Source organism: Neopsephotus bourkii, unplaced genomic scaffold (assembly GCF_033783945.1).
Source record: "Neopsephotus bourkii isolate Nb327-2 ecotype Australia unplaced genomic scaffold, CSIRO-AGI_Nbou_v1 NB_1474, whole genome shotgun sequence".
In the NCBI taxonomy this organism is placed as follows: domain Eukaryota; kingdom Metazoa; phylum Chordata; class Aves; order Psittaciformes; family Psittacidae; genus Neopsephotus; species Neopsephotus bourkii.
Genome location: NW_026901950.1, coordinates 175,736 through 192,228, shown reverse-complemented (window position 1 = coordinate 192,228; position 16,493 = coordinate 175,736). Strand labels below are relative to the sequence as shown.

The window sequence follows — 16,493 nt, the reverse complement described above, 5'->3', positions numbered from 1 at the left end:
CCCTATACCACAGGCAGGGATGCCTTCCACTAGAGCAGCTAAAGCAAAGCCAAACCAAAGACCCTGCAGCATCCTTCATGCCCCACTTGCCAGTGGTGGGCTGAGCCACGGTGTTTAGAGATGATGGTGACACTGCTGGAGATCCGAGGACACCTTTAGTTCTGCAGCTCACCACAAAGCCTCCCTAGCTCTAAAAATACCCAAACCCACATCTCCTTCAGAGCACCGCCTGCCTGAAGCACCTCTGGGCTCTGAGTGCACAAGGGCCTTGTGCACACGAGAAAGCACACGAGGATTTATCCTTCCTTGCAGAAGCAGCCCTGACATTTCCCTCACCCACCTGCTGAAACAGGATCCCAGGCACCCACCTCCAGGCAGCTTTTCTTGGCGAGGTCAAGAACCATCCCTCAGGAACACAGAATGGTTTGAACTGGAAGGGACCTCAAAGCTCATCCAGTTCCAACCTGCTGCCATGGACAGGGACACCTCTCACTAGAGCAGCCTCAACCCATCACTGGGGCAATGCAGGGTGAGCAGGTGGGGAAGCTTAGTGGTCCCAGTATCACCAGAGATTCAGTTTGTGGTGTGGGGAAGGTGTAAAGCGTGATGGGAAGGGCTGTGGGTGTGAAGGCTGTGGCTTTGTGGAGCACATGGGTGCAGCAGCACCCGAGGGTAGTTATCACTGGTTGGGTGCAGCAGGTCACAGCAGCCCTGACTGCACATAAAGAAAACTGTGGTGGAGCAGAGTGCAAGGTGAAGGGGTGGGGAGGGGGCTGCAGAGGACATTGCCTGCCTGGGCATGAGGGGCAGAAGGGTTTATGGCAGCCCCAGTTGCTCCAGGATGAGCTTGGGAGTCTGTTTCTGCCAGGCTGCAGTGACAGAGCAGTTTGCATCGTGCCTGGCTCCAGCTAATCTGCAGGAGCTGAGAGCACCCCAGGCAATAATTGCAGGGCTGGTGAACTGGGAAACCACCGTTTCCTTCTGTTCCTGTCACTTGTGATAAGAAGCCAAGGCCTGAACCAAGATCTGAGGCTGGGACCAGAAGAGGGGACCCTCCTTCCCCCTCCGGGTCACTGGCGGTTGGTGTTGGTGCTGGGGCACTGGGGCACCCCTCACTGCCCAGACCCCAGGGACTCGCTGCCGGCTGCCCTGTCCTTCCAGCCATTGGGTCTCTATAGTTTGGAGAAGAGGATATTGAGGGGTGACCTTATTAGTGTATATAAATATATAAAGAGGGAGTGTCCCGAGGATGGAGCCAGGCTCTTCTCAGTGGCAAACAATGATAGGACAAGGGGCAATGGGTACAAACTGGAACACAAGAGGTTCCACTTAAACTTGAGAAGAAACTTCTTCTCAGTGAGGGTGACGGAACACTGGAACAGGCTGCCCAGGGAGGTTGTGGGGTCTCCTCTGGAGACATTCAAAACCCGCCTGGACACGTTCCTGTGTAACCTTATCTAGGTGTTCCTGCTCCGGCAGGGGGATTGGACTAGGTGATCTTTGGAGGTCCCTTCCAATCTCTAACATACTGTGATACTGTGATACTGTGGTGCTCATGGCTCCTCCTTGCAGCAGAGGCACCAGGGAGCTGTTTACCAGCACCACAGCCTTTGCTTCCCATCCCCTAACCCCATGGTATGGGTGGTACCCAAGTACTCATGTGGCCCCTTTCCTTTGTACCCTTTCAGGCCCTGCTTCTTCCTCAGAGGCCAAGCCAAAGCAGAGAGCTTCCCGGGATGAAGGTCCTTCTTCTGCTCCTTCTCTCCGTGCTCCAAGGTAGACTGCCCCAACCACATCCTGCCCTGGGATGGTGAGACAGGTTTGGGCTGCTGGAAATAACTGGCAGCCCCAAAAACCTGCCTGGGGAGTACTGAGGGGTGCTTGCTGCTGGGATTTCCACAGAGGTGAAACGTCTCATGGCTGATGTGCCTCTGGTGGGGTTTCTTGGGCAGGATGGATTCTTTCCAGTGAAAGGAGATGATCTCTGTCCATTACTTCTGGGGATGGAGAGGTCCTCTCTCAGTCTCGCTGATGTGGCTAATAGCACCTGGGAGCGGGTGGCCCCATAAGACAGGAGCCCTGACAAACCCTCCCAGCATGGCCATGGGGACATCAGGGAGGTGGGCCAATGTCACTGACATCACGTAGCCCATCCAGGACAGGATTTGGGTTACAGCAGCAGAAAGCCCAACTGAACCATCTCCAAACCCTTGTGTACGCAGGGGTGGGAGCATGTGGCCACCAGGAAGAGGACTTCCGCTTCTGTGGTGACCGAAACCAGACCCAGACCAGCTCCATCATCTACGAGCACGGCCCTGCTGCCATTTCCATTGAGAACACAGCCCAGGCACTGATCATAAGAAGGCCTTTTTTGCCAAGCAGGAGAAACTCCTCGTACAAGTACAGTTTGCCCCCCATGCTGGGCAGGTACCGCTTCTGCGTCTGCTGGTTCAGGGCCAACAGCACCCTGCGGCTGGTGTACGGGAAGCAGAGCTTTCTCCTGGGCCGAGACCCAGCCAGCAGCAATGCCAGGGGGAAGCAGGGTCCGGAGACTGCAGGAGCCAGCACGTCCATCTTCAACGTGTCCTACATCTCAAAGGGCGGGAAGAACACCTCCCTTGGCAGCACCTCTGAGTACTTCTTCCCCGGTAAAGGCAGTTCAACATTATTCCAATGAAATGCAGGGTTCCTTCCATCCCCAGCCCGTTCTTATGCCATCAGCAGTTGGTGTCCCAGGATTTGGTATGGTGCTGATGTGAAGACACAGCTGAATGGTGATGGAAGGGGATGTAGGTTTGCTCCCAGCAGCCCAGAGGCAGGCCTGGATACCCAGGCTCCTGGAAGAGAGAGATTTTCAAGTGTATTGCCCCCTAAAATCATGGGTTTTGCAGAATTTCCAAGGGTTCCATCTGCACTGCTGGGCACCTAGCCAACCTGGTCCTGGTGGCCACAATGGGAGCCACTGTGCAGCAGGAGAGGCCCTCTGGGTTGAGGTGTCCATCAGGTCCCTGGGCTTGGGGCTACCTTGAAGCCCTCTGCTTTCTGATCCCACCAGTGCTGTACCCAGTTGGTTGGGGGGCATGAGAAAGCCAGCTCTGACTGTGTATTTCATGGCATTCCCTTCTGTGTGTCCTCCAGCCTCACCAGAGGACATGCCCATCTGGGAGCAGGACGTGGAGAAGCAACTTACTGCCTTGGACAGGCTCATTGGACAGCCTGCGGAGCCAGACTCGGGAGCCATGGAGCAGTGGGTGCTTCGCTGGTGAGTTCCTCACTCCTGCTGTTCGTGCTGCTGCTGATGCTGTGCCGGCTGCATCCCTCACTGCGCCCCCTCCCTAACAGCAAACTTGGGGAGTTGGAGAAGATGCTGACCAAGGTGGAGCTTGAAGGGCAGAACCAGACCTTTGGAAAGGCCACAGTGCGTGCAACTGTCCTGATTGTCCAGCCCGCTCAGGCTGCTCAGAACCTGGTTTTTGCTTCCCAAAGAGAGGTGGGTCCTCGGCAGCCGGCCCTGCTGGTCTCTGCTCACCAGTGTGCTCTCCTAGCCTCCATCCTCATGAGTCTCTCCTTGCAGGAGGACAGAGAGGTCCATGGGATCGTGGTGGACCTGCCAAGTAGCCTGTTCATGATGGCAAAGGAGAGGGAGGAGGTGGTAGAGCACAGGGTGCTCCTGATGGACATCAGCAGCCAGACCATGTTCCAGGTGATAGCCACATGGGTAACATAGAATCATATAATAGTTTGGATTGGAAATGACCTTAAAGCTCATCCAGTTCCAGCCCCCTGCCACGGGCAGGGACACCTTCCACTAGATCAGGTTGCTCCAAGCCCCGTTAGCCTGGCCTTGAACACTGCCAGGGATGGGGCAGCCACAGCTTCTCTGGGCACCCTGTGCCAGCGCCTCAGCACCCTCACCGTAAAGAACTTCTGCCTTATACATAACATAAATCTCCCCTGTTCAAGTTTGAACCCATTGCCCCTTGTATTGCTACAGTCCCAGATGAAGAGTTCCTCTCCTGCATCCTTGTAGGCCCCTTCTGACACTGGAAGGCTCCTATGAGGTCTCCACGCAGCCTTCTCTTCTCCAGGCTGAACAGCCCCGGTTTTTCTCAGCCTGTCTTCATATGGTGGGGTGTCCCCACTGTGCCAGGGACTCCAGTGGTACAGGGCAGCAGCGATGCTGCCCAGACCAGAGTGCTGGTGTTCGCTTGCAGAAGATGCTTCAAAGATGAGCTAGAAGCTTGACAGGGAAGAGGTGGAGACCTTCTTGGGGACTCTCGCCCACTTCTCTTCTGGCGGCTCTCCCTTCCCACACTGCCATTGCCTCTTCTTTTCCAACAGGATGAAAACAGCAGCCACGTCCTGGGTGACAAGGTGGTCGGCATCTCCCTGGTGGACACAGTGGTGGCCAACCTCTCTGACCCAGTGGTCCTCACTTTCTTCCATGGCCAGCTGCCAGTAGGTGGGGAAATAGCCTCATCAGACCTGATCCCAAAAGGAATGGAGGGGCAGGGAGGGCTCAGGCCCTACCTGCTTAGAGATTTGTCACAATCCAGCAGGTCCATGCCGTTGCCCTGCCTATACAGGGTCTGCTACATCTTCTGGGGCTGTATTATCATCATGGCTTCACCATGTGCACTGGTGGTGCTGCTGCCTGCGCCTGTCCAGGAGATGCTGCTTTGCAGATGTATCGCCTCCAGCACAATTGTCAGGGCTGGGGGACACTTTGAGTTAACAGTCCCACAGCTCATTCGTGGTCCTGTTGGGTGCCTGCTCAACGCTGAACCCCTTGTTTGAAAAAGGGGACCTGGGAGGAGGAATCTGCTCCACAAGCTGCCAAGAGAATGGTCTCTGCCTGTCCCCACAGGGCAGTTTGTCTCCTGAGACCGTCTCTCCTCCTGCCCCATGTTCTCCCCTGTCAAATGTGGTGGCCTGGCAGCAAACCCACCGCTGCATCCTGCTCAGGGTCTGTGCTTTTGTCATTGCAGAGGAACGTGACCCCACTGTGCGTCTTCTGGCGGGAGGACCCCACTGGTGAGTGCTTCTGTGCTTGGTGTGGAGCCAGGCTCTGCCTTTGCTACTTTTGCAGGGTACCACAGATCCACTGGCATGAGTAGAAGCTCCTCTGCACTTCCCTTCCTCATTCCAGCTCCACAAATCTTTCCACTGGTTGATTTCAGGTTTTTCCCTAGCCTGAGACCTTCATCTGTCCCTAGGGATGCCAAGGGTGCTATCTGAGTGTGTGTGCTTGGCCTGGGACAACCTGGAACCACATGGGGTTCAAACTGGAACACAAGAGGTTCCACTTAAACCTGAGAAGAAACTTCTTCTCAGTGAGGGTGACGGAACACTGGAACAGGCTGCCCAGGGAGGTTGTGGAGTCTCCTCTGGAGACATTCAAGACCTACTGGGACACGTTCCTGTGTAACCTTATCTAGGTGTTCCTGCTCTGGCAGGGGGATTGGACTAGATGATCTTTGGAGGTCCCTTCCAATCTCTAACATACTGTGATACTGTGAACCCCCACTTTGGTTCTCCTTCCTGCCATAGACACCTTGCCCTGAGGATCCCCAGACCTGATGTTCCTGCTGCTCACCAGATGCTGTCCCTTTCTCTCTAACAGCCAACTCTGGGAGCTGGGACAGCTTCGGTTGTACAACAGAGACAGGGGGCAGCTGGACAGAGTGCAGATGTAACCACCTCACCTACTTTGCCGTGCTGATGGTGGGTAGCACCCTCCCACAGCAGTCCACATCGTTCCCACTGGCTGTTTTTCCTCACCATCTCATTCCTCCCTCTCCTCAGGTTTCCTCCCTGGAGATCACCTACATACACAGGGATTACCTGAGTATCATAACCTATGTCGGCTGCCTGATCTCAGCTTTGGCATCTGTTTGCACCATCTTATTCCTCTACTTCAGGTATAGTGTGACAGTTTGCCCCATGCTCCCTGTCTTTGTCCTGTCCATTGCGACTGCACCTGGGTGTATGCAAGCTTTCCAAATGCAGTGGGGTGGCCTGGCTGGGAGCATGATGATGGAGACATGCTTGAAGAAAGCAGAGTTTTCCTGTCCAGAAACCACCCCTTGGTCAGGTCTCCTGCAGAGCACTCAAAAACACTGGCTGTTTTCAATGACTTTTGGTTGTTGATGCAAATTCACAAGCAGAAGCCTGCAAAGATCTTTCAAGGGCTCAGTGGAGAAAATGAGTGTCTTCTCCTGAGTCATGTCACTGATCCTGCATGAATGATTCAGAGCTGAAATGATGTTGCTCCCTGCCCCGCTTGGCACAGACCTTAAATGAGGGCTCAGCTGCAGGGCTCTGGATTTGCACATGTAATGATGGTCCCAGCTGTGGGGCCAGGCTCTCGGCCTCTGACACCACCAGAGGGGACGAGTTGCCCAATGCAGAGTTATGTTGTGGGGCACCAAGGGTGCAGGCCACACCACAGGTGTGGTGGTGAGGTGTCCCCACCTTGACCCTCCAGGAGCAAGCAGCGAGACCAGATCACGAGCATGCACATCCACATGAACCTGCTAGGTGCCATCTTCCTCCTGGACGTCACCTTCCTCATGTCTGAGCAGTTGGCTTCCAGCAGCAGCGAGGCTGTCTGCAGAGCTGGTGGGCTCTTCCTGCACTTCTCCCTCCTGAGCTGCCTCACCTGGATGGGCATCGAGGGCTACAACCTCTACCGGCTTGTGATCGAAGTCTTCAGCACCTACCATAACCACTTCCTCCTCAAGATCTGCCTGGTGGGCTGGGGTGAGCATGGGGGAGGCAAAGAGGCCCCGAGGGCACAGGCCATGGGGTGGAGGGCACCTGGGTAGGTTATCCCACTGTAGATGGCTCCTGGATGGGGATGTAGACATGGCTGTGGGGAAGCAGACGTCTGGGAGTAGAGGGGTCTCTGCTGGGAGACTCAGTGGAGAAGGAGACTCCATGGCTGAGAGTAGAAGCTGGTGGTAGAGCAAAGGTCATGACATAGCAATGGGATGCTCTTTCTGAAAGGAACACCCAGAGCAGCCCAGAGATGGGCTTGATGCAGGAAGCACCCGCGCGTCTCTGCTGCGCTTCAGGCAGGGGGATGTGGTAGAAAGATCTCGTGATCTTTCCTGGCCTAAAATTCCACAGCCGAGTTTGATCCTCTGACTGGGGTTGATGCTGCACAGTCAGTCCTGTGTCAGGGCTCACAGTAGGTGTCATTGTGTGCTCCATTCTTAGTTCCTCTTGGTGGGGAGGGTGTTGATCTGTACTCTGTACAGGGAGAAAGGGGCAACGAGTCCTTCCAGGAGCTCCAAGGTCTGGGGACTAGGGCAGCCACTTCACTCTGTTCTTGCCACCCAGGACTCCCCTTTTTCTGTGTGATGCTGATCTTCCTGGCTAGCTGGAGAAACTACGGCCCGTTCTCCATCCCCATCTATGAATCCATTGTTGGCAAATCCACCAACGCAACCATGTGAGTCATCAGAACTGGGTTGCCTCATCCTTGGTCTTAGATGAAGTCAACTGGCTGAACCTCCACTGTGTCCTACAGGACCTCCTCAGCTGTTCTGTGGCTTTCCTGGGGCTCTGTGCAGGGTGGTGGTGGGATCCCCCCTCCCTGTTTCACTAAGCTGGGTTCTGGGCTTGCATCACACCTTCGTGTTCCTCCTAATCCCTCAAACCCACGTCCCCGTGGGGTGATACAGCATAACCCTCTGCCCACTCTCTTCCCTCCAGATGCTGGATTACGAGCCCCCTTATCCATAACGTTGTGAACCTGGGTTTCTTCAGCCTGGTGTTTCTCTTTAACTCGGTCATGCTGGGGGCCATGGTCCGGGAGATCCTCCGGCAGAACAACAAAGGCCACAAGCTCAAGCATGTTCTTGCCCTCTTTGGGCTGAGCATCCTGCTGGGCATTCCTTGGGCACTGGTCTTCTTCTCCTTCACCTCTGGCGTCTTCAGCCTCGTCTCCCTCTACCTCTTCACCATCATCAACTCCCTCCAAGGTGAGGCAGGGGTGCAGGGCCCCTGTGAAGGGGTGTTGGTGCGGTGGTGACAGTACAGGAGGGGCTGTCCCTGGCAGGCTGCTGCCTCACTCGAGAGGATTTGCCCACCCTTCCTCTCTCATCTCCCAGGCTTCCTTATCTTTCTCTGGTACTGGACCATGGTGCTGCAGGCGAGGAAGTCCTCTGATCTGTAGAGCAGCTCCGACAGCACCGAACTGCAGCCCAAGAACAGGCAGAGCCAAGGACAGGAAGGACCAACGCTGTTCACTTCGCTACAGCACCCACCTCAGGGGCTGCTGGAGCCCAGGATCCCCTCATCTCTGCCAGCCCCCTTACCAGCTTTCCCTTGGTAGCCCTTGGCTTGGCATCACTGGGGCAAGAGGGAGGGATGGTCGCCCAGGCAGTGGGAGTTGTAGGAGGTGGAAGGGGCAGAGACAGGGTCCCTGGTGCCTCTGGATGTCCCCTCCCATGCCCTGAGGCCAGGGATGGGCTTTTTCCCTGGTGGAAAAGGCCCCATCTTCATCCCTTGCTGGTGATTACCAAGAAGGTCCATCCCCAGTGAAGACAGAGTAGCTCTGCCCCCAGCCCCCTCCAGCAGCTGAAATGGTCTAGTTTTGTTAATTTGTTGAATGCCTATTTTTGGATGGTGCAGAAGTTCAGTGGGTGCACCCGCACACCAGACTTGTGCCCATTAAAGTTGTTCCTGCTTGGATCATGGCTTGCTGGGGTCTCTCTGCTGGGCATGTTGGCAAATTGGTGGTTCTCCAATGGGATCCATCTCTCAGTCAGGGTTGTCCCATCCTGGGCAGGACCCGGTGTGCATCCCTAATGATTCTGCTGAGCTGGGCCAATGAAGGTGCCCTGGCAGAGCACTGGTAGCCCATGGCCATAGGGAGCAGGGTGACAGCGGGAGATGCCATGGCTTGGGAAGCGACTGTGGTCTTTAAAGACCCTTGTACTCAGCGCTTGTGAGGCAGCACATCAAATCCTGTGTTCAGTTTTGGGCCCCTCGCTACAAGAGAGACATTGAGGAGCTGGAGCAGGTCCAGAGAAGGGCAGCGGAGCTGGGGAAGGGCCTGGAGCACAGGTGTGATGGGGAATGGCTGAGGGACCTGAAGTGGGTTTAGTCTGGAGAAGAAGAGGCTCAGGAGGGGTCCTTGTTGCTCTCTACAACTGCCTGATGGGAGGATGGAGCAGGAGGTGGCTGGTCTCTGCTCCCAAGGAACAAGGGATAGGACAAGAGGAAACGGCCTCAAGCTGCACCAGGGGTGGTTTAGACTGGGTGTTAGGGACAGTTTCTTCCCCGGAGGGTGCTCAGGCATTGAAACAGGCTGCTCAGGGCAGTGATGGAGTCACCATCCCTGAAGTGTTCACACACCGTGTAGATGGGGTCCTCAGTGACATGGTTCAGTGGCAGTGCTGGGGAACGGTTGGACTTGATAACCTTAAAGGTCTTTTCCAACCTGATTGATTCTGTGATTCTGTGACCATCACTGCCCAGCAAAGAGGAAGGCTGTTGAAGGATGGGAATTCAAAGAGGGAGTTTTTGCAGGACAGGGATCTCCTCAGTGCCTACAGGCAGAATAAAGCAATCCTGGCTGTGCTGCTTGCAAGCCCAGCACTGTATCTCTCATCCCACTAGTTCATCTTCTGGACAACGCTTTACTTGTGGCTCATCCCCCTCTGCAGGGATTCCGGCTGGGGTAGGGGGAACCTTCCCACCAAGGGGATATTTCATTCCCAGCAGCTCACAGCAAAGCCCAGTGGCATGCCCAGTTTCCTAGAGTAACACGATCATAGAATGGTTGGGTTGGAAGGGACCTTAAAGATCAGCTGCAAAAGGCTGGGATAGGGATGCTCCAACATGTCGCTCTGGTGGGGACTGTTAACCAAGGATCTGCAGGATGCAAGTGAAAGTGGGAAGACAAAAGCCCCAAGTCAGGTGGAAGTGGCCAAGGAGGAAAGGATGTGAGTGACGGTTACTGTGAGCTGGGGCAGGAGGTCACTTGCAAACCCACAGGAAGGCGTGAGGGGTTCTCAGAAGGGAAATGAGGAGACAGCCGTTGCCTCTGGAGCAGTCACAAGCCTCAGGGGAACCCAGGGAGGAGCAGAGCTGTTGATAGGTGAAGAGCAGAGCGCTGTGGGATGGGTGGGAGCAGCCCGGACACCACACAATGCAGTAGGAACCTGCTCCTGGGCATAGCCCTGCTGTTCCTGATGCTGCCCGGTGAGTGACGGGTCAGGGGGATGTGGGCAAGTGCAGGCTTGGGGGTGAGTTTTCCCATGGAAAGCACTGACTCGAAGACCACAGCAGGGTTTCACCATGATACGTGGCTGGGCCGGGAGGGAGTGTTCCTGCTGGGATGTGTGGAGAGCTGGCAGTGGGGTGGGTTTGCTTCTGGGGCTGTTTCAAAACCTGGGACCAGCAGCCCAGGGTCTCATCTTCAGCCACCAAGGGGCTGGATGTGGTGGCTTTGGCTTCTCCAGCCCTGATGCCGTCCATGCTTTTGAAGCCCACGTAACTGAAGGGCTGCTCCTGTTGAGCCTGGCAGCTGCTGGACTCTGCTGCCTCCCCTCCTGCTGGGGCAGAGGGAGTGCTTACCTGAAATGTTGGGGTTTTCCCCCTATTCCCCTACATGCTTTCCCTCCAGACGCTGCCAGAGGACAGGAGATCTGTGCTGGTGAGTGGTCCCCCCATCCCTGCCCATGCCCCCAGTGCCACGCTGCCCAGTGGTCACCTTGTTCCCCTCCTGAGCAGCCCTGGGGCGGGGTGATGGGCAACACCAGTGCTGCAACGTGATGGTGGAGCAGGAGGAGCGAGGAGAACGGACGCTGAGCCCCGACCTGCCCCAGCGCTGCCCGGAGCTGGGGCGCTCAGGCAGCCCCGCATGTGCCTGCCTGCGGGAGCGCTGGCTCAGGTGAGGGCAGGCTGGGCACGGCAGGGCTTGGGGGCTCAGCCCCCCCAGAGCACAGGTCCCACGCTCCTCCTGCCCTGCAGGCTGCTGCAGGCGGTGGGGCCAGTGCTGCACAGTCATGTGCCCGGGGTGAAGGTGCTGCTCCTGAACGTCAGCAGGGCCGTCACCCAGGACGTCCACATTGCTTTTTCCCCCACAGAGGTGAGCCGTGCCCCTCTCCCTTGCTCGGAGGGGCCTGTACCTTCCGAGCATCCCTCAGTGCCTGCCCCAGGGCTTGGTGCACCATGGCGTGCTATTCCTCAATCTCGTTCCGCGGTTGCATCATGGACCAACATCAGCTTTAGATTCCCTTGGCAAGAAGTCATGTGAAATAGTGTTAGGGAGGGAAGAGCCTCCCTGAAAAGCTGGTGACCAAGGTGAGGGGGAGGTGGACAGGGAACATGTAGGACCTTGTGCCTCGTGCCCACACACCAGCTTTCCCACTGTCTGGATGTCGCAGGGAACCACATCCCATGGGTGATGGTGGGCTGGAGCTCTCCTGGGACCTCCTCCCAGCTCTGCCCCTTTCCTGCTGGGTGCTAGGGATGAAGTTCTCCCCTTCTGCCCTGGGGATCTGGCTGATGTAGCTGAGCAAAACCCATTCAGGCAGGGCTGAATGCCTGGAGCAACGCTGGTGGGTCCTGAACAAAGGTGATGCTGCCAGCAGCACCTACCCCCCTTCTCTGCCACAGCACCCCAGGATGCTGAATGCGACAGGGAAGGGGAAGGCAGGAGAAATCTATCTCCCTCGGGGGATATTCTGGTCCCTGAGCAGCCAGACAGTGCACGTGGTGGTGACGGTCCTCAACATCCCACAGCTGGGCATGTTCCAGGTATGAGCCGGTGTTGCTGGCATCCATCTGGCTGCTGCTACCTGCTGCTTGGCTCAGGTGGCACTGCCCCACACAGGAGGTCAACCAGACAGGGCAGGTCCTGGACAACACCGTGGTGGGCATCACAGTGGGAGAGACGAGCATCTCTGGTCTGCGGGACCCCGTGCACCTCACCTTTGCCCATGGGCAGCTGCCCCACGTCAGTCAGCGGTGCCCTCCTTCCCTCCTTCCCCTGCTGCCTCTCACTGAGGTGTTGGCTGATGCTGATCACCCCCCTTGCAGGGCATCACCCCACAATGTGTCTTCTGGGATCCCAGCAAAGGTCTGATCCTCACTGGGGCCTCTTTGGGGCTGGGTGTGGGTGCTGTGCCTGGCTCTTGGGGTCATCACACTGTGCTTGTTTCAGGGCAGGCAGGAGGCTGGAGCAGCAGCGGATGTGACACACAACCCTGGGACAAGGGGACACGCTGCTCCTGTGACCATCTCACCTTCTTCACCCTCCTCCTGGTGACAACCCTACTCCCCACAGCTCCTGTCTGTGCTGTATGCCCCACCATGGTGGCCCCTTGGGTACCACCAGTAGCTGCACAGGGACAATTATAGCCGCTCCAGGGCAAACCGAGGTCCCCAAATCAAGCCCAGCTCAGGAGGGCAGCAGCAACTCAGCAGAGCTGGTACCTGGAGAAAACAGTTCCCAGCCTATTGCAGGCTCTGGAGCAGCAAGGCTTGGGGTGCTGTCTGCTGCTGGAGGTGCTCACGGGGGTCCACCATGGTCTGCCATGAGCACATCACCTTCACTCATCCCTTACCCACCCCAGGGAGGATCTCCTCTGAGACACCACTGCCCCACTACCCCCAGAGACCTTCTGGGGGAGCAGACCAGGGGCATCCCTGGAGCCTCTGCAGCAGCCACTGGAGTCAGCAGTCCCGTGGCTTTGGTAGCTGCAGTCAGGTTGTCTAGGTTGGTCCAGGGTCTGTCTAACCCAAAGTGCGTGTGTTTGACAGAACCCAGCTCTGGACAGGTCCACAGCACAAGCCCTGATGGCTGTTGCCACTGCTGGTTGCGGGGTAGCCATGGCTTTCTCCATCTTCACCATTGCCTTCTGCATCTTCTTCAGGTAGGATGTGCCAGCATCCCCCTAGGGACTCATGAGGATGGGAGTGGTGTAAGGCAGCTCTGGTGCTCCTGCATGAACCTGCCGTGACACAGGGCACTGCTCGGCCGTGACCCTGCCTTTCCTGCTCCCCCTGGGGACGCTCAGGTGCAGGTACAGGTCCGAGGAGACCCTTCGCATCAACCTGGGGCTGCATGTAAACCTGGTGGGCAGCCTGCTCCTCCTCAACCTGGCCTTCCTGCTCAACAGCAGGCTCTCCACCGGAACCCTGCTGGGGCCCTGCAAGGTCCTGGGGGGGTTCACCCACTACTGCCTGCTCTGCTGCTTCACCTGGATGGCGCTGGAGGGCTGTCACCTCTACCTTCTCTTTGTCAAGGTCCTCGGCACCTACATCCGTAACTACCTGGTGAAGCTGTCCCTGGTGGGCTGGGGTGAGCACCATCAGCCTCAGTGAGAGGTGGGGGAGAGGCAGGCTACAGGTTACAACCAGAGGGGAAACTGGATGATGCAACAGTGGGCAGAGAATGAGCAAGCCCCTGTCCTGCCCACAGCTCTTTCCAATGCCGTGGTCACGGCTGAGAAGTGTCTTATATGGGCTTGGGGCACCCGCACCTTCACCCTGCTGCAGACCATCCTCCTGCTCATCAAGCAGGTGATGTCCCTGGGGTCTTTCCTCACCCATTGCCCTCCACAGCACCATGGGAGGCACTGGAGTAGAGGAGGGGACACACTGAGCCCTGGTACTCAGCACTGTACTTCCTTCTCCACGTCATGTCCCAGCAGCACCCACTGTGCCCCCAGCACTTATGTAACCTCTCTGGCTCCCTAAGCTCCATCCTCCTGGAGGCCAGCACACCCAGGGCCATGCAGAGTCCCCAGGCGATGACCTTGCCTCCTTCTTGCCTTCCTGTCCTGCCCCAAGTGTCTCACTTTTTCTTCCAGGCTTCCCTGCTCTTGTGGTGGGGGTGGCAGGAGCCATCGGCAGCTATGGAGAATACAGCATCCAGACCACGGACCACCAGGTCATAGCCCGCCTGTGCGTGCCCCAGCACCCACAGGGATTAGGGGCCCTTTGGCATGGGTAGCAGTAACCTGGCCCTGCTGGGAGGGTTGGGGTGGTTGGTTGCACCCATCCTGCTCGGCTTTGCGCCGCACTTCTGCTTCCCCAGTTGTGATTGCAACACAGCAGCCAGAGCCGTGGTAGCCACCACCCCTGGTGCTGAGCCTGCAGCCCCCAGCCCATAGGGGGACATCCAAGGCTCACATGGAGCTTCCCCAGGCTGAGCAACAGGAGGGCAGCAGATACGCACCACTGTTCACTCTGGCCTTGGAAAACCCCACCAGCACAAGGGTGTCCCTGCATCCCCCAACATGTGCTCCTGGGGAGGCCCTCATGGGTGCTGCTGGGGGTAGCAGAGCCACTGGAGGCACTGTGATTGTCTCTTTTCAGGTGCTGGATCACTTCCAAGCATCTTCTGGTTCACTACATCACCAACTGCGGCTACTTTGGCCTCATCTTCCTGTTCAACACAGCTGTTTTTGGGGTGGTGATCCAGAAGAGCTGCAGTCTGCAGAGCACAGGGGTAGTACAGGGAGACCGCAAGGCCTGGAAGGTGGCCCTGGTGGCAATGGGGCTCTTCTGCCTGCTGGGAGCCACCTGGGCCCTGGCATTCCTCACCCATGGCACCTCCTCTGTGGCCATGCTCTACCTCTTCACCATCCTCAACTCCCTCCAAGGTCAGGGCTGGCTTCGAGCTGGGCATTCTGGGCTCGGGTGGGGAAGATGGAGAAGCAGGGACCAGCCTGGTAGTGGCTTGACCAGGGTTCCCAAGGCACCAACATCTTCCCAGCACTTCCCTTTGGCAGGGAAACACCAGGTCCCAGCCACCAGCATGGAGCTGGTCATGGCTCCCAACCACATCCACCCCACTGAGGGTGGTTTTCCTCAAAGGAAGTCATTTGTTGGCAGAGGAAGAGGGACATTATCCACCCAGGGCATGACCCAGCCAAATGGCTCACCATGAATCGTGGGGAGACCCTCCTGCTAGAGTAGGAGCAAGCTGGGGGAACACCCTGAAAGTGGCAGGGAAGAGCCAGCAGCATTCCAGCAGGATGCTTCCCACTATACCCTGCTGCTCAGTGTCTGCCTTCCTCTCCCTGCAGGAATCTTCATATTCATCTGGCTGGTTGTTCTCTACTACCCAAAGGCAAAGGAGACCGTTGGCTCCTTCTCCCACATCATCAGACCTGACAAAGCCACCACAGCCTCCCAGGACTAGCTGCTGGCTGCAGCTCCCTCCCTGCCTGCACGTGCCCCTGCTGGGAGCGTGCCTCAGTTGCAATAGGTGCAGCTTCCCGCAGAGGATGAGGGCTCAGTTCACCATGCCTCAGTTTACCCTTCAGTAGGCAGGATCCACTTTAGCTGTAGATGCACTTTGCTTCAGCCGGCCTGCGGTGGGCAAGGAGTTCTGGAGACATCCCTTCTGCCAAAGTCCCTCCATGCTGCAGCTGCACCAAGGTCTTGAACTGCCCCTGATCTCCTTCTCCTCTTGTGGGGGCAAGGGGGGAACCCATGAACCATCTGCCTTCAGCCAGGATGGGGCCATCCTGCTCTGTTAGAGATGGCCTCTGGTGCTGGACCAGCCCAGTGGTGGGTTTTTCTGCTGTTGGAGGTGGAATGATTGATTGACTCCAGCCCAGACTCAGGAGGTTCAGGTCTGGGAATCATCAGAAACAGAAATCCCATGAGGTTCTTTGTGGTACATCCCCTCCAAACAGACTGAGGCTGAGCTCTTTGGGCAGGGAGCTGTTGAATATCCCTCCTTTTCCAACCATTTCCAGGAGGTCACTGTGCTTCAGCTGAATGCACGCATGGCCACTCCTCTTCTTTACCTGTGTTTTAGTATTAAATCTCTTGTCAGCTGTCTGAGCAGCTTGATTTTAGTCTTTGATGCTCACAATATTGTTTATTATTTGCTTTATACTAGGGATGATTTTGTGGGTAAAAGTCTTTCCTGGGTTCAGCAGTAGCAGTCATTTTTCTTCCTCTTAGTAGCTGGTGCAGTGCTGTGGTTTTGACTTTCAGCCTGGGAACAGCACTGATAACACCGATGGTTTTAGTTGCTGCTCAGTAATGTTTACTCTGACCAAGGAGCTCCTCAGTCTCTTGCTCTGCCAGGGAGGAGGGGAAGCCGAAGGGAAGCAGAGACAGGACCCCTCACCCAAACTAGCCAAAGGGGTATTCCATACCACAGCACATCATGCCCGGTATATAAACTGGGGGGAGTTACCTGGAAGGGCGAGATCACTGCTCAGGTCAGGCTGGGTGTTGGTCAGTGGGTGGTGAGCGGTTATATTCTCTTCCCTTGTTATTTCCCTTATCATCACTACTACTGGTAGCAGCAGTGGTTTGTGTTATACCGTAGCTACTGGACTGCTCTTATCTCAACCCATGGCAGTTAGATTCTTTTGATTCTCCTCCTCATTCCTCTGGGAGCGGGGGCAAGAAGTAGGGGGAGTGAGCAAGCACAACTGCATGGTTCTGAGTTACCAGCTGGGCTTCAACCACAACAAAGTCTTGCTGGGAATTTATCATGAATGAAA

At 56.6% G+C, this 16,493-nt stretch overlaps 3 protein-coding genes across 9 annotated transcripts in view; 2 read left to right on the top strand and 1 right to left on the bottom strand.

Annotated features, from left to right (window-relative positions):
* CIAPIN1 (cytokine induced apoptosis inhibitor 1) overlaps positions 1-16,493 on the bottom strand; it is a 135,845-nt gene that overhangs the window by 57,584 nt on the left and 61,768 nt on the right. The window lies entirely within an intron of this gene.
* Positions 1,638-8,233, top strand: LOC133220751 (adhesion G-protein coupled receptor G1-like). Its single transcript, XM_061369070.1, has 13 exons — positions 1,638-1,776; positions 2,223-2,648; positions 3,139-3,262; positions 3,343-3,490; positions 3,575-3,703; positions 4,342-4,458; positions 4,989-5,034; positions 5,624-5,724; positions 5,806-5,921; positions 6,488-6,762; positions 7,345-7,456; positions 7,720-7,988; positions 8,118-8,233. The coding sequence occupies exons 1-13, from the start codon at positions 1,638-1,640 to the stop codon at positions 8,180-8,182; spliced, it is 2,067 nt and encodes a 688-aa protein (XP_061225054.1). The 3' UTR covers positions 8,183-8,233.
* On the top strand, positions 9,608-15,447 carry ADGRG3 (adhesion G protein-coupled receptor G3). 7 transcript variants are annotated; one of them, XM_061369069.1, is made up of 13 exons: positions 9,608-10,215; positions 10,640-10,669; positions 10,747-10,906; positions 10,987-11,104; positions 11,635-11,775; positions 11,852-11,974; positions 12,058-12,097; positions 12,182-12,282; positions 12,781-12,893; positions 13,038-13,321; positions 13,833-13,926; positions 14,341-14,627; positions 15,054-15,447. In XM_061369069.1, the coding sequence occupies exons 1-13, from the start codon at positions 10,134-10,136 to the stop codon at positions 15,167-15,169; spliced, it is 1,689 nt and encodes a 562-aa protein (XP_061225053.1). In that variant the 5' UTR covers positions 9,608-10,133; the 3' UTR covers positions 15,170-15,447. The 7 variants fall into 7 exon arrangements, with proteins under 7 accessions (XP_061225053.1, XP_061225049.1, XP_061225046.1 ...); XM_061369067.1 differs by lacking the exon at positions 9,608-10,215 and having other exon boundaries at positions 10,246-10,669; XM_061369065.1 differs by having other exon boundaries at positions 12,058-12,282; positions 14,341-15,447.